Source organism: Abrus precatorius, unplaced genomic scaffold (genome assembly GCF_003935025.1).
Source record: "Abrus precatorius isolate BTA unplaced genomic scaffold, Abrus_2018 Scaffold3, whole genome shotgun sequence".
Taxonomy (NCBI): domain Eukaryota; kingdom Viridiplantae; phylum Streptophyta; class Magnoliopsida; order Fabales; family Fabaceae; genus Abrus; species Abrus precatorius.
In genome coordinates this window covers 5,773,795-5,789,413 of record NW_020874373.1, presented here as the reverse complement: position 1 = coordinate 5,789,413, position 15,619 = coordinate 5,773,795, and the positions used below count along the sequence as shown (strand labels likewise).

The window sequence follows — 15,619 nt, the reverse complement described above, 5'->3', positions numbered from 1 at the left end:
TATAATAATTAAATATTAATAATAATAAAATTAAAAATATAAAAAATATATTAATATAATATTATTATTTTATTTTTAAATTTTAATTCGTTTAATTTTAATCGTGTCTTATTTCTATTTAAAGACTTAATTGTTGTTCAATTTGTTTAATTATAGTAAATATAATAATTTATTATTTAAATATATATATATATAATATTTTTAATTTCAAATAAAATATAATTTATATTTATTATAATATAATATATTAATATAATAATTAAATATATTAAAAATATTATTAAGAATATAAAAATATATTAATATATTATTATTTTATTTTTAAATTTTAGTTAGTTTTGTTTTGATTATTTTTTGATTTATTTAAAAATTTAATCGCTCTTCAAATTATTTAATTATAAAAATATAATAATTTATTATTAAATAAATTTATTATTTAAATGTGTGTTTAAATATTATTAATAAAAAATTTCATGTGTCGTACTCTGAAATTTTTTTTAAAGTACCACAAGAGTTTCACATGAGTTATTATAAATTTAACATACTTGAATTTGTACTTATATTTATAAATTTTATTTATTTCAACATTACTAAATATAGTATTTACTTTAAATTCACATTTACAAATCTTTTAACATCTATTTAAACACATACTTTTTCAACTTTTCAAATCTTAATGATAAAAAACTAAGTTTGCTAATATTTAACGAGCTCTAACTATCAAAAAAAATTTCTAATTCAATGACCATGTATGACAATGGTCTTACAATTTTTGGATTCACTTTCACTTGACTTGTAATTAGAGTATATTCTCGATAAATTTTAAATTTATATTATAAATAATTTTTTTTTATAAAATTTAGTTTTTCTGTCAACTAAAATTATCTTTAAAATATGTTTGAGAGAGGATTTTTGGAAGAGAAAGGTGGAAGAACTTGTTTTTATATTTTAAATAAATATATTTAAAATTAATAATTTTTAAAAGTAAAAGATATAAATTAATATAATAATAAAAACTTAATATATTAATAATATATTTATTATTGTAAATAATATATAATTATTTAATATAAAATTATAAAATAAGTCCTTCTCTCTTTTTTTTTTTTAAATTCTCTCCCAAACATATCCTTAGAATATGAGATGTTGGAGTTTAAATTGGAAAAAAAAATAAAAATTTTTAAATTAAAATAAAATTTGATATTTTGGATAGTTCATTTTGAATAGTAAAATATTTAATCAAATCACTTTATAAAAATTGAGTAAAAAGTTAGAATTTGAGAATTTTAAGCAGAAGAAAATTAATGTAAAACTAAATTTGTATAATTAAAAAAAAAAAAGTTAACTATGTCAGAAAAAATTGAAAGAATAAAGATGCACGGGGACCTTATCCTATTATATTTTTAAGCAATGTTTAGTTAAGACTTCTACTTACGATCTAATCAGAATTCTTCGATGAACTCTAATTTATAAATATTTAGCAACATTACACTTTTTTTATTTTTTATTATTTATTTATTTTTATTCCATCACACTATTTATCATTTTTATCATTTCTCTCTCTCTTTTCTTATCTCTATTTAAATGACTAAACTAGCATTTTAGTCCTTGAAACAGTTTGAATCTAGTATTTTAGTTCCTAAGACATTTAAAATATCACGTTAGTCTGCAACTTCTTTCTCTGTTATGCATTTTAGTCCTGACATTAGACCCCGTTAAAAAACAGTCACAGAAGGCTGAGCTGTCATGTTAAGTGCTACATCAGAATCCTTATTGGCAGCAACGACGTTGTTTTGAAAGCTGGCGTGACACAAATAATTGCGAAATGGTGTGTTGTCATTGAAACCTCTTTAGCCTATGTTGGAATATGTGGAGGAGCGGCTAAGGAGCCTGCGACGAGCGAAAGGGAATAGTCTGGCACTCGTGGACTTGAGCCATGGTTACTTCGTTATCAGATTTCACCAGGAGGAAGATATAAGGGATGAAGGCCTGGATCAGAGTACCATGAAAAATAAACAACCTCAATATTTGGTTCTTATCTTAAAAGGTGGACATTGTCGGCCGGAAACAACAGTTAGGGGTACTCTTGAATGTACTATACAATAGGTTCTTAGTGCCCTAAGATCCCAATCCCAGATTGAGTTCCAGTCGCAGAATTGTTCTCAAGCGAATGACTTTTACTCAATGTTCATATAGCAAGTGTACCCATCGAAAAGTAATAAAGAGTTCTTAAATTAAGTTCCCGAAATATCATCCCACAAAGATTGTTTTCCAATTACTAAAAATTTCCTAATTCAACTGTTTAAACTTCAAAGATATGAGATTAATTAAAACAAGAATTTATAAAATTAATTATAAATTAAGAGCAAGGAATACAATGCATGTCTTGGTTAAACTTATCAGAGAGGAACCTAGGGCATATGGATTTTCTTATTCAATCTTTTATGTTATTTCTCTGTTTAATTCTAAATTCGATTTCCTTGTAATTACTAATCATTTATACGAATACTATTAATACTCAATAGTCATGCAATATTAATATTCTTTTCTCTAAATTAACATCCTCAATGATCATGCAAGACATCAATTTAAGAAAGTTTACGAAACCTATGAACTTGTTAATTTAATAACGATTAGAAGAGAAAGATTGGTTTGGTCCATCTAATCCTTTGTCTCGTTTTACCCTATAAATCTATTAATTAACTGAGGTACGGTCGCTTGACGATATAATTAATTAGAATTAAGAAAGAAACGCAATAGGATAAAATCTAATCACAAAACAGAAATCAAATTTAGATTCAAATATCAAAATTCCATAAATTCATGAACAATAGTTCTCATAGCCCTAGCTATGGACTTAGTTACTCATGCTAAAGAAAAGAACTAAAACAATCATAAACAAAGCCATAATCAAAAGAAATAGCAAACTAGAGTATGAGATGTATTCCCGATCTTCAAGTACGATCGCTTGAAGCTCTAAGTCTCGCCAAGTATGTGCTAATGATCCCGTGCTTGAGAGACGAGATAAGAAGTGTATCCGAAAGCCAAAGACTAGATGTAAAAACGGTCTCGCTTTACGATGCCTGAGATCTCCTTTTAATAGGGTTTGAAAATCCTAAAGACTCTTGATAATTGGACTTCTTGCAGATGAGCACGACCATGCAAGGCCTTAAGCACGACCGTGCATAGGCTCGAAGCACCCCCTGCTTGTTGAAAGGGTCTGGGCGTGCTGACTGTTGTGAGGCTCTAATCTTCCATCAATTTAGGCCCAAAATGCACCCAACATCCACTTGCGGCCTCTTTATACCAAACTGCACAATTAATATATAAATTAGTGTAAAATTCAAATAAAATAAAAGTCAAATATGAATATATGGGTTGTAAAATAGGGCCTAATTACAAACTTATCAGTCAACCTCAATTCATTCAGTTAGGATCTTGTAAGTTGGCTTATCTTAGGCCACCGACTGAGATAATGGCTTGAAACTCAGGTAGAAATAAGACCAATCCAAAACCTTGGAAGCAACAAATCACGGGGCGTAAGTTGTTGAATAAGCTGTGGGTCTTGAGGCAAATGTGGCATCTTCTGAACCACTGTAGTTAGGGGGAAAAAACTCATCTTTTTTCAATGCAACCAGAGGGCTCTTAGTACGCTAATGCTACTACCTGCCTAGAGGATGTTTTTTGGTTTATGTCGGCCAAAGAAAGGGCTTCCCTATCATCACAAATAAGAAATTCAATAAGAGAGGATTGTATTTCACCAAAAAAAGACAAAAACTGCATTGAGTGGGGCTTGCCTCAAAATGGCCCTTACAGAGCTTCTCTATCAAGAGCTACTAGTTGGTGGTTGAGGAATAATAGGTTCCGTATAAGCTACATTTCATGGGTGAGACACCTATCCAGTACTTCTGAACTCGTCTTTCATCTACATACATTGGGTCGCTAGAGCCAATAGTTCGGTGTTTGGGCAACAGCCACTCATCTTTGGTTGTAGCTTCGGCACGAATAGAATACTACTTAGTCAAGTAGAAGGGCCAACTTGAGAGGGAGGCAAGATGAGAACGGGTTGAAACTTACAATTCTAAGACCAAGTCAGAGATTACTGGACGTCTTGCAAAGCGACTCGCAACGAGGACGTTGAGACTTTTTGAAAAAAAAAAAGATTTTTTTTTGTGCCACGCCAATCTTCTAAAACGACGTCGTTGCTGTCAAACTGGAATTCTGACGTAACACTTAACCTGACAGCTCAGTCTTCTGTAACGATTTTTTAACAGGGTCTAACTTCAAGGACTAAAATGCATGACGAAAAAAGAAGTTGTGAACTACTATAATATTTTAAATATCTTAGAGACTAAAATGCTGAATTTAAAATCTCTCAGGAACTAAAATGCTAGTTTAGTTTAGTCCCATCTAAATGCATACATTCCATAAAGTGTTTGTGAATATTTTCCTTCATCGATCTTGCCACAATCGAAAACATGCCGTGTGAGTCATTGATTTGTAGAAATCTAGTTCCTGTCCCTTTGCTAATGACAGCTTAAAGATTTGTGTTTCTCTTCCGTACACAACAACTGCGTTTTTAATTTTCTATTTTCTTTCGTCTCCCATGAATTGCATTTAGACAATCCTAATTCCTTAGCTCGGCTCATCTTTCTTGCACTTTGACTTCTAACTAAAAATGGTGCATAATATATCAGTTTTATTATTTGGTGAAACTATAAAACTGCGTGACAGCTATGGTTCAGATTTCAAATGTACGTAGAAAGTTTCAGCTTTAGATTTTTGGTAAAACTTTATGAAACTGGGCCACTAAGATGGAAGGAGGAGAATTTTCAGAATTGAAATTATTTCTCGCACGCACATAACCAGAAAAGTCAAAGTCATACCTGACTTTTCTCGATCGGTCAGCGGATGCGGTGGTGCAATTTTGCCATGCGTGGGTGAAAGTAAAATTGAAACAACTTTATCAAACAACATTTGCATGTTTTGATTTAATTTATTTAAAAAAATAATTGTTCAATTTTATTAAAAAAATAAAGGATTTACTTTTTAAATAATCATGTCCAAGCATGCATTGACGAGCAAGTGTGGTGAATATATATACGAGCAAGATTTTTTTACACTTTTATTTTACTTTATCTAAATATTTTTAATTTATTATTTTATTAAATATAAGTTAAATAAAAAGCTAAAATTAAATGTAAAAAATTTTATATAAAACTTCAAATGTTTGATACAACTTGGCATGGTTGAAATATTGACTTCAAATGTTATCCAAAGACCACAAAAGTACTATATATATTATTAGATTAAGATTATAAAAATACAATATGAATGGCGGAACCTTACGTGAAGCTGCGCGAATTGCCGTTATCTGTAATTTTCCACAAAATGGAACCTGCAGCCTGCGGGGGAGCGCGCATGCATACACATATCCAAAGACTAACTTTTATGGATGTTTGCTTTAACTAATTTTTTAAAATAATGCAAATTTTATATATTGTTTTAATAGTTTTATAAATTTTATTGAAAGATAAAAAGTAAAAAGCTAATTGCTTGAATTAAAAATATTTTGTAAAGTTAATTTTAAAATTAATGATAAGTATAAAATGACATCTAAACATTATTAATTTCTAGTCAATAATTTAAGATCTAGTAATTATATATTTTTAAATAAAATAAGATAATATAAATTACTTTATATTATTATCTGAATAATTTATATTCTAAAAAATTAATGATTTAATAATATTTTAACAATTTAATGACAAGAGTGATTTAAAAAATTGAGCCGAAAAAGTAAAGATAATAGTTTTTAAAAATTAAAATAATAAAATATAAAATATAAAAAACTAGCAATTAAAAATAACGTTTAAGAAAATACTAGTTAATATATCTTTAAAAAATATTAATGATGACTTATTTTAACTACCTCACCAAGTAATTATTTTTATCTAACAAAATAAAATTTAATTAGTTGAAATGTCTTCTCGAACGAGTGAAATAGTGTTAACGGTGCTAACTCCGTCTTTTATTCAGAAACGTCAAATCCGTTATGTCTGTGACAAGAGTAAACAACAGTAAAAATAGCTTAGAATATAAAAATTAGGAGTCAATACTTACAAATATTCTGTGACGTTATCAAAACCGAAGCGATGATATTTGTATGTCAAAATTATTATGTTATCCTGATTTATTTTAAGAGTATAATTTTAATACATTGTTAGTATAAAAAATATTACGAATGTAATTTTTATATTAATATTAAAAAATTAAAAAATTTGTTAATAAACTGTTAATATATTTAACTTAAATTATTATTTTAAAGAATAAAATTATTTTTTTATTTTTCTTGAAAATGCAAAAACGATAAATATTAGAAGGGTAGGTATAACAAGAAAGTCCATAATCAATAAAGTAGCAGTGTGCCTCTATAGTCAAATGATAAACTTTAATATATGTGAGATACTAATACATTTCGTGGAGCTTAATTAGATACTTGTTAGTTAGGTCAAAACTTATCTAACAAAAAATTAATGAAAGAGACAAAAACATGATTAAGTTAATATAAAATTAGCCAGTTTAGATTTACTTGAATGGATATAGACACAACCCCAATCTTATTTAATTTGTCGTTTCTAGTATTTCTAGAATTCACATTTACAATTTTTTCATAAAAATAAAAACGTCAGCAAATGGCAAGCTTAAAGTACTACCAAGTGATGTGTTTTGATAATTTATATTCAATATTCGTTAAGTAAATTCAATTAAAATTCATACATATATATATATATTTAAATACTTTTATGAAAAAAACAATTTCATTATATTATAAATATTTTTAGCTTTAAAAAGCCTGTAATCATAAAATAATAAATAGCAAACCTTTATTGACAATTTCATACTGACAAAATTCACGAGACCTAAACTTTTGCCCATTTGTAATTTTGTTAATTATTTTGCTTCAAATTTCATCGTATGTTAATCTAATATGTCCATTTGTCTCAAATGTTTATCCAGAACACGTGTTTATGCTTCGTACGTCGATATTTTTAATAATCCAACGACTCTGCTGCAACACTTAGCCACAAAATACGGTAAGATTTAAACAAATGATAGTATATATATATGTAGAATTAAAATAACCTGTCTTATAATTCATTTTATAAGAAAGAGACAACGTAATGGAAACATAGGTTTTATACAACATTTTCATTGAAATGTAAAACTTTGGAGGCTTTTTTTTTTGCGGAAAAAATTAGAACACCAAAATATAAGATTTTTTAAAAATAACAAAAAAAAATATGAATTTTTTTAAAAAACTGTCAATTTTTACTTTGAATTTTTTATAATTTTTTTAAAAAATTATCATTAATAATTTTTTATAATTTGAATTTGTTAATAATTTTAAAAAAAGGTCATTGGCAATTTTTTATATTTTAAAATTCATTATAATCTTTAATTGTTTGATGTCTGCATTTTCTTAATTGCACCCATGACTTTTGAGTTTTTGTGTTTCTGTAATTTTTTTTAAAATTTCATATTTCAGTGTAGATTGTTTTCAAATGTCATAAAAAAATAAAGTAAAATAACCTAATTTGGAAACTCTTCAACCAAAAAAAAAATTGAATGAGGAAAAGAACGGTTTAATTGTGAAGAACCATGTTGGCATTAATAAGTATCAAATTTGGAATCCAGTGGCCCCAGCATTGCCGTTGTCCACTTTTGAACAAGGAACAAATGAACATATATTGTAAACAAATTAAGATCTCGAACCAGAAAGCCTCATCCATGCATGCATGTGACTCTCATTCAGTCATTTGCCCCTTTGCAGCAGTTGCCAGCACTTCACCTTTTTCATTCTTTTGCTCGTGACGAAAACCACATCACCATCTTCCTTAAAAGCAGAATCAACACTTCAATTTTTATAATTCTTGTGTCTGGAGGTCTCCATCTATCACAAATGATTGCTGTTCTGTCTCAATGAACTGAAAACTGAAAACGACTTCATTTATTATGCGATATTCCAATGATTCAACCATATAATTTAGTAATTTAACCATATACTTCATTTATTACGCGACATGAAATTCACATACAATAGATTATTGCTGTAGTAATTTTACTGTGACATATTTAATACTGAACCTGACATAAAAGTAACTTATTTTAATTTCACTATCACCAAACCAGTTCGAGTTATCGTGTAACTATTTCAAAAATATTTTTTTCTCACACTTGTACACCTTAAAAGTGACGTTGAGCACACGGATTTCGGGTTATATCTTAGTCCACATAATTTGTCAATGAAACGAATTGATCGATTCTGTGGAGAAAGATCGATAGGAAGGAAAAGTAGAAAACAAAAGAATAGACGTTTATTATTACAAATTATTTAGTGCAAGTACATAGTTAGAGAAAAGTATAACAAATTAAAGTTTGTACATGTACAAAGTTTAAATAAATTGCTTGGTTCTAGTCGAGAGGCAAAAAAGTTGTTGGCTTTTTCTTCATGCAAGAAATTAAGAATAAAATATAGGAGTTAATTCTTTGTTTGAAGAAGCATCGAGGAGGCTTTGAATCCCAACAACTCTACATCTCCGTCAACTAACGCGCTCAAAGCCCAAAGTGTCGACATGTGCTTTTGATTATAGTCCCTCCCATTTTTGACTTCTCCTACCTCTCACACGCTAGTTCTATTATTTCATCACCACTTTCTCCTATATATTCCTCAATACTATTACCCTTTCCCTCCCCAGTTTCTCAACACAACCTCAATCTCTTTTATTCCCAATAACTCATGCAAAATTTAGTACCCTCCAGGAACATTAACACATCAATGCGTAGCACATAATCCATCGAGGGTACAACCGTCAACACCATTATTCTTATTCTCCCTAGCTAATTAAGGTAATATAATTTTTATTTGCTCAATCATAAGCACGACTTTGGAAGAGGGATAGTTGGGTGGAATTCAGAAGAGAAATGGAGATTCAAGAAAACCATGAATCATGGTCGGAGACAGAGAGCACGGGAAGCAGAAGCACGAGAGTGGGCTTCAGTGGGCCTATGAGTGGCCCATTAGTGTCCAACAAAAGGAACAGCAGCAAGAAGAGCGCCAGATTCAAGGACGAGGAGGACTTCGTCGAGATAACGTTGGACGTGCGTGATGACACGGTGTCCGTCCAAAACATTCGGGGCGGTGACTCCGAAACGGCGTTGTTGGCCAGTCGTTTGGAGAAACGTCCTTCGTCGCTCTCGGTGCGCCTGAGACAGGTGTCGCAGGAACTGAAACGCATGACGTCGTCGAAGAAGTTCGATAGGGTCGATAGGACCAAGTCCGGTGCTGCTCGTGCCCTCCGAGGCCTCAAGTTCATGACCAAAAACGTTGGAACTGAAGGTTGGTCCCAGGTGGATAAGCGCTTTGATGAGTTGGCCGTTGAGGGAAAGTTGCCCAAAACGCGCTTCAGCCAGTGCATAGGTATGTATGTTATGTATTCTATTATTCTTCACGCCCCACTAACTTTGCTTACATCACTTACCGACACTTACAAAAAACCACAACCACTCTTTTCTTCCATTTTATTTTTACGTTTAGATATTTCATTATATCTATTATTTTAATCAGTCCTTACTTTCAATGAATATATACATTCTTGACAATGTAAAACAATGAATCTATTTGCTTCATCTTTATGAAAAAAATAATGATTGTTTAGTACATTTTTACGATTTTATTTTATTTACATGTATGAAGTGAGTGTAAAAAAAATCAACACTCTTTACTAAGTGATTCAACAGCATTTAGCCCTCCGTGAAACTGGTCCCGTATTAGCATAGTGCGTGGGACAGTGTCATTCGAAACGCTAGCAAATTAAATATAAAGCTTTTTTAGTATATATTTTTTAACTTGTATAGAATTTACTCGATACGACTGAGTTTGGCCAGCATTGCACGATTGAAAAAGTAGATAGCAATTAGCGCAGTAATTAACATATGCTGTGTTCTGTTTTTTACGACCAAAAACTAGAAGATATAACGGAAATGACTTACATTAGAGTTACTCCAGTGACTAAGGATGCCTTTCCTGAAACTAACGTTGTGGGAGGAAATGACATGTAGGCATGCACGAGTCCAAAGAATTTGCAGGCGAATTATTTGATGCATTATCTCGTCGTCGTGGCATAACATCAGCTTCCATAACCAAGGATCAGCTACGCGAATTTTGGGAACAAATTACGGATCAGAGCTTTGATTCAAGGCTTCAGACATTCTTTGATATGTAAGACTTCACTTCATTTCATTCTTTTTAGGCTGCATTCATGTTTTCGTTTCGTTTCGATTTTTTCATTAAGAATCCAGAATTAGGAATCTACTTGCCACTCAAATTTCTAAAATGCCCTCTAAACTGTAGGCTATCGTCAGAGATTGTGTGACCTAGCCATTATTTTTTGCTATCAAACGTTGACAAAGCAACGCCGCATTTCGTGCCTTTGCATGTGAACCATGCGTCATAATACAATTATTGACTTTATATACTAATCATCGGGTATTTGAACATGTACGTTAAAAGATATGTAATAAAAAATTAATAAATATTAAATTTTATTAAAAAATAAAGTATTTAATATTATTAATATGATTGAATTTTATAATTTTGAATAAAAATATTGTACACAAATTTTTCTTTTATATCATTAAACGTATACTAAAATTTATATTACTATGATATAAAAATAGTTTTTGTATCGTTTGATATCTAATTTTTTATTTTATTTATTTTCTTTTCTTTTTTATTATATTATCTATTATATTTTGTTGTCTTTCTTTCACTCACTTTATATTCATTTATTAGATGTTAAAATATTTTTAAAAATATGTTTAGTTTATACCTATTTTTATCACAAACATTTTGTGACTGAAAAAATATTTTTGTTTTAGTTATTGTCAACAGTCTTTTATTTATGAAATAGATATGAATATCATGTTGTAATAATTTATTTGAATTACATTTCTTTAAGTTTTGGTTTAACAAATTAAAATTCATCTACAATAAAACTCTCAGGGTTAAGTGTTTCTACACCTTTTAGTGTGGAATTATAGTTTTTACTTGGAGGCGGTCAACTTAGTCCTAGCCAAAATATTTTTGATGAAATTAAGAATGTTATATATGAAGTAGCATTAAAGAAAATGCTACAAAAATGTTAAAACTAAAATAAATTTCCTTTACTAAACAGTTTGATCAAACAAAATTTTAAATTAATTAAGTTGAAAATTTTCTTTATGTTGCTAAACAAGTTATATTAACATTATAACAGTTCTACTTGAAAAAATCGTTTATTCTTTAAGAATGTGAGTTATTTTATTCATTGGCCAAGCCTGGACATACTTTACTATACGGTTAGGTGTGGAATAGTCGAGGGTGGAACTACAATGCAATAAGAAATCATCAAATTGAATACACAGAGCTAAAAAAAAGTGAATGAATCAACGGTTGGCCCCTTTGAGAAAAAGAATGAGTCAACGAGTGGTTGGGGTGGGTTGGCTATTGAAAAATCTATGTGAAATCAGCAGCTATTTGAGAAAAATATTATACGTAGGTATATCGATCCAAGTCAAAATAGAAAAATAATTATGAGCCGAATGCCAATATTATTGAATCTAGCTCGAATAGATCTGCACTCACTCACTCACTCACTCCTCATCACTTTTTCCTAAATAATTTTAATTCATCGCAGGGTGGACAAGGATGCCGACGGAAGAATTACCCAAGAAGAAGTTAAAGAGGTGAGGTTTCTTTAATATAATAATTATATTAAATTTATTAAATGACTAGGTAACATGTCTTTTGATATTAGTGTATGTTTGGAAAAAAAAAGTTATATTAAAAGTTTAAAAAGATAAACAATTAGTATTATTTTAAATAAATTGAACCAAACACGAATTATTAGACTGATATTTCATTGAAGTTAATTTTATTTCATACTAGAGCAGATGTGAACATTCTTGTATGATTCATTTTACAGATTATCGCCTTAAGCGCTTCCGCTAATAAGCTATCAAAAATACAAGAACGTGCAGAGGAATACGCGGCCCTTATCATGGAGGAGTTGGATCCGGATAACCTTGGATTCATTGAGGTTTATATTCTATCTATCTAACTCTCTATAATGTTTTGCTCCAAAGCTTAATCATTATGAATTTTGGCTTGGACAATGTTATTTTCATGTCACCTTGTTCATAATAATTTTATATAACCTTCTTTAAAAAAAAATAACAAATTTAAAAATAGATATTTTAACGCACTACCTTTATTTCTTTTGTGGTAAAAATAATTTTTTATTTTCTCATGCAGTTGTATAACTTGGAAATGCTTCTTCTACAAGCCCCAGCACAATCAACCCATATAACCACGGATAGTCGAGTCCTTAGCCAAATGCTAAGCCAGAAACTAGTCCCAACCAAAGAGTACAACCCTATAAAGCGGGGCTTTCGGGCACTAAACTACTTCATTGAGGACAATTGGAAACGAATTTGGGTTATTGCCCTTTGGCTTTCAATTTGTGCTGCCCTCTTCACTTGGAAGTTCATCCAATACAAGCACCGTGCTGTGTTCCACGTCATGGGCTATTGTGTCACATCAGCCAAGGGTGCTGCTGAGACGCTCAAGTTCAACATGGCTTTGATTTTGTTACCTGTATGTAGAAATACCATCACTTGGCTCAGAAGTAAGACCAAGTTAGGAATGGCTGTTCCTTTTGATGACAATATCAACTTTCACAAGGTATGTATGTATGTGCATAGATTAATTAGTTGTTTATTCGAATGTTTATTTTATTTTATTTCAATAAATATATATACATATATATAATTTTAATTAGCTAATAAAAACTTTAATTTTACCTGTTTGTTTAGGTGATTGCTTTTGGCATTGCAATTGGAGTTGGGATACATGCTATTGCGCATTTAACCTGCGACTTTCCAAGGTTGTTACACGCAACCGACGAGGAATATGAGCCCATGAAGCCATTTTTTGGTGATAAGAGGCCCAACAATTATTGGTGGTTTGTGAAAGGGACTGAGGGTTGGACTGGAGTAACCATTGTGGTGCTTATGGCTATAGCTTACATTTTAGCTCAACCTTGGTTCCGAAGAAACAGACTTAAGCTCCCTAAGCCTCTCAAAAAGCTCACTGGTTTCAATGCATTTTGGTACTCTCACCATCTTTTTGTCATCGTTTATGCCCTTTTCATCGTTCATGGATACTACCTATTCCTCTCCAAGAAATGGTACAAGAAAACGGTATGCATGCACGATCCATTTTTACCTTTTCATTTGCTTTAAATAAAATTTTATTCTTATTTTCTGAATTGGGTCACAATTTTTTGGCACAGACTTGGATGTATCTTGCCATTCCTATGATACTATACGCATGTGAGCGACTACTTCGTGCTTTTAGGTCTGGCTACAAAAGTGTCAAGATTTTGAAGGTATTTTAATTTTGAAAAGTTTACCTTATCTCTTACAATTTCATTTTTTTTTTCATTTTTTCCTGTTAACTAAAATTTTTAACCCTCTTTGTTAAAATTCAGGTTGCAGTGTACCCAGGAAATGTCCTAGCATTGCATATGTCTAAACCACAAGGATTTAAGTACTCTAGTGGACAATATATTTTTGTTAACTGCTCAGATGTATCCCCATTTCAATGGTAAGTGAATATTCATGTCCTTGTCATGGTTAATTAATTATTACACATTACAATTAAAATGATGAGAGTGACATTCAATAAAGTTAACAATTTTGTTGCGTGGTATCTACAGGCATCCTTTCTCTATTACATCAGCCCCGGGAGATGACTACGTAAGTGTTCACATTCGGACTTTGGGTGATTGGACTTCACAATTAAAGGCTGTTTTTGCCAAGGTAAATTTTGCACTAGACAACAACATTTATTTTTGGGAGAATATGCTAATATGTAGTGCTGTGCATTTCCTTTAATTTTTTCATGGCATAAATGCTTACTAATTACTATACCATCCATATGATTGGTGCAGGCATGTCAACCAGCAAGTGGTGACCAAAGTGGCCTTCTCCGAGCTGATATGTTACAAGGCAACAACATACCAAGGTAAGCTATTTTTTATCTTGTTTTAAATATATAACAAATAGAGGCTATGTGATCGAGAACAAAGGCCCATTATTTTCTTATTTAAATGCCAAAATTGATTTTTTTATTTTTTACTAATTATATTGCAATTGAAATTAAATATAGGATGCCTAAGCTCTTGATTGATGGCCCTTATGGAGCTCCAGCGCAAGATTACAAAAACTACGAAGTAATCCTTCTCGTGGGCCTAGGAATTGGTGCCACCCCTTTGATTAGTATACTCAAAGATGTACTAAACAACATGAGACAACAGAAAGACATAGAACAAGGAATGGTAGAGAGTGGAGTTAAGAACAACAAGAGAAAACCTTTCGCTACCAATAGAGCCTATTTCTATTGGGTTACTCGCGAGCAAGGTTCCTTTGAATGGTTTAAGGGTGTGATGGATGATGTTGCTGAGTATGACAAGGATGGAATAATCGAACTTCATAACTATTGCACAAGTGTGTATGAGGAAGGAGATGCTCGATCAGCGTTGATTACAATGCTTCAGTCCCTCCACCATGCCAAAAATGGTGTGGATATAGTTTCAGGCACAAGAGTCAAGACACATTTTGCTAGACCTAATTGGCGTAGTGTCTTTAAACATGCTGCCCTCAAACACCCTGGCAAAAGAGTTGGTGAGTACTTACATGTTGCTCTTAGTTTAATTGTTGAAATTCATATCATCATATCTTTGCTTAACTTATTTTTAATGTATTCAATTATTTTCAGGTGTTTTTTATTGTGGGGCACACGGATTGGTTGGAGAACTTAAAAGGCTTTCTCTCGACTTTTCTAGGAAAACCAATACCAAGTTTGATTTTCATAAAGAAAACTTTTAAATTCTTTTATGATAGTTCATTATTTTTTGCACTAGAGCCAGGTAGATAAGCAGCACAGTTGTATTAGATTCATGGAGTTGTATACATGTATAAAAAAATTTCATTCACTTTAATGTAAAGTGAAGTGATAATGTTGTTAACTATCATACCATCACAGAAATCCTCAAATGATTATTTCATTCCCACCCAACTTCACTCTTCGATTTCTTCTCTTCTCTTCTCTTATTTGCGCACGTAAGTTTTTATTTATTTATTTTAACAAAATATTCATCAGTGGCGTTTGTATTGGCAACTTTTGTGGACAATATCAAAGTGTAGAAGTAGGTCAAAAAAATATTATTATGATTTGATTAAATATAGTAAAAGTGGTTTTTTATGTTTTTGCTTCTAATTCAAATAGTATAAAATAGTTAGAGTGTCATAAATATTTATATTATTACTTTTTATTTGTAGCATTTATTTGAAAAAAAAATTTAACATAGTCTTTAACATATTTTTAAATACTTGTTATTATTACAAAAATATAAATAAAAACTATTAAATTACTGATAAAACACTCAATTTTTTTTAATTTTAAATAAATTTCAAGACATCAAGCAAAACATGTCAAACCATGAGTTATGAGTAT

At 30.6% G+C, this 15,619-nt stretch overlaps 1 protein-coding gene across 1 annotated transcript; it reads left to right on the top strand.

Moving 5' to 3' along the window:
- Positions 1 to 8,753: 8,753 nt before the first annotated feature.
- LOC113863896 (respiratory burst oxidase homolog protein B-like) lies at positions 8,754 to 15,365 on the top strand. Its single transcript, XM_027497665.1, has 12 exons — positions 8,754 to 9,481; positions 10,123 to 10,282; positions 11,739 to 11,787; positions 12,027 to 12,140; positions 12,356 to 12,784; positions 12,916 to 13,302; positions 13,395 to 13,490; positions 13,593 to 13,708; positions 13,821 to 13,923; positions 14,055 to 14,128; positions 14,273 to 14,787; positions 14,882 to 15,365. Exons 1-12 carry the CDS (start codon positions 8,986 to 8,988, stop codon positions 14,989 to 14,991), a joined length of 2,649 nt encoding a protein of 882 aa, XP_027353466.1. The 5' UTR covers positions 8,754 to 8,985; the 3' UTR covers positions 14,992 to 15,365.
- The last annotated feature ends 254 nt before the right edge of the window (positions 15,366 to 15,619 follow it).

Coding starts and splice junctions, on each gene's coding strand:
- LOC113863896 (XM_027497665.1), top strand. CDS start 8,986: ATGGAGATTCAAGAAAACCATGAATCATGGTCGGAGACAGAGAGCACG. Junction 12,785..12,915: donor ACAATATCAACTTTCACAAG/GTATGTATGTAT, acceptor CTGTTTGTTTAG/GTGATTGCTTTTGGCATTGC. Junction 14,129..14,272: donor CAAGGCAACAACATACCAAG/GTAAGCTATTTT, acceptor AATTAAATATAG/GATGCCTAAGCTCTTGATTG.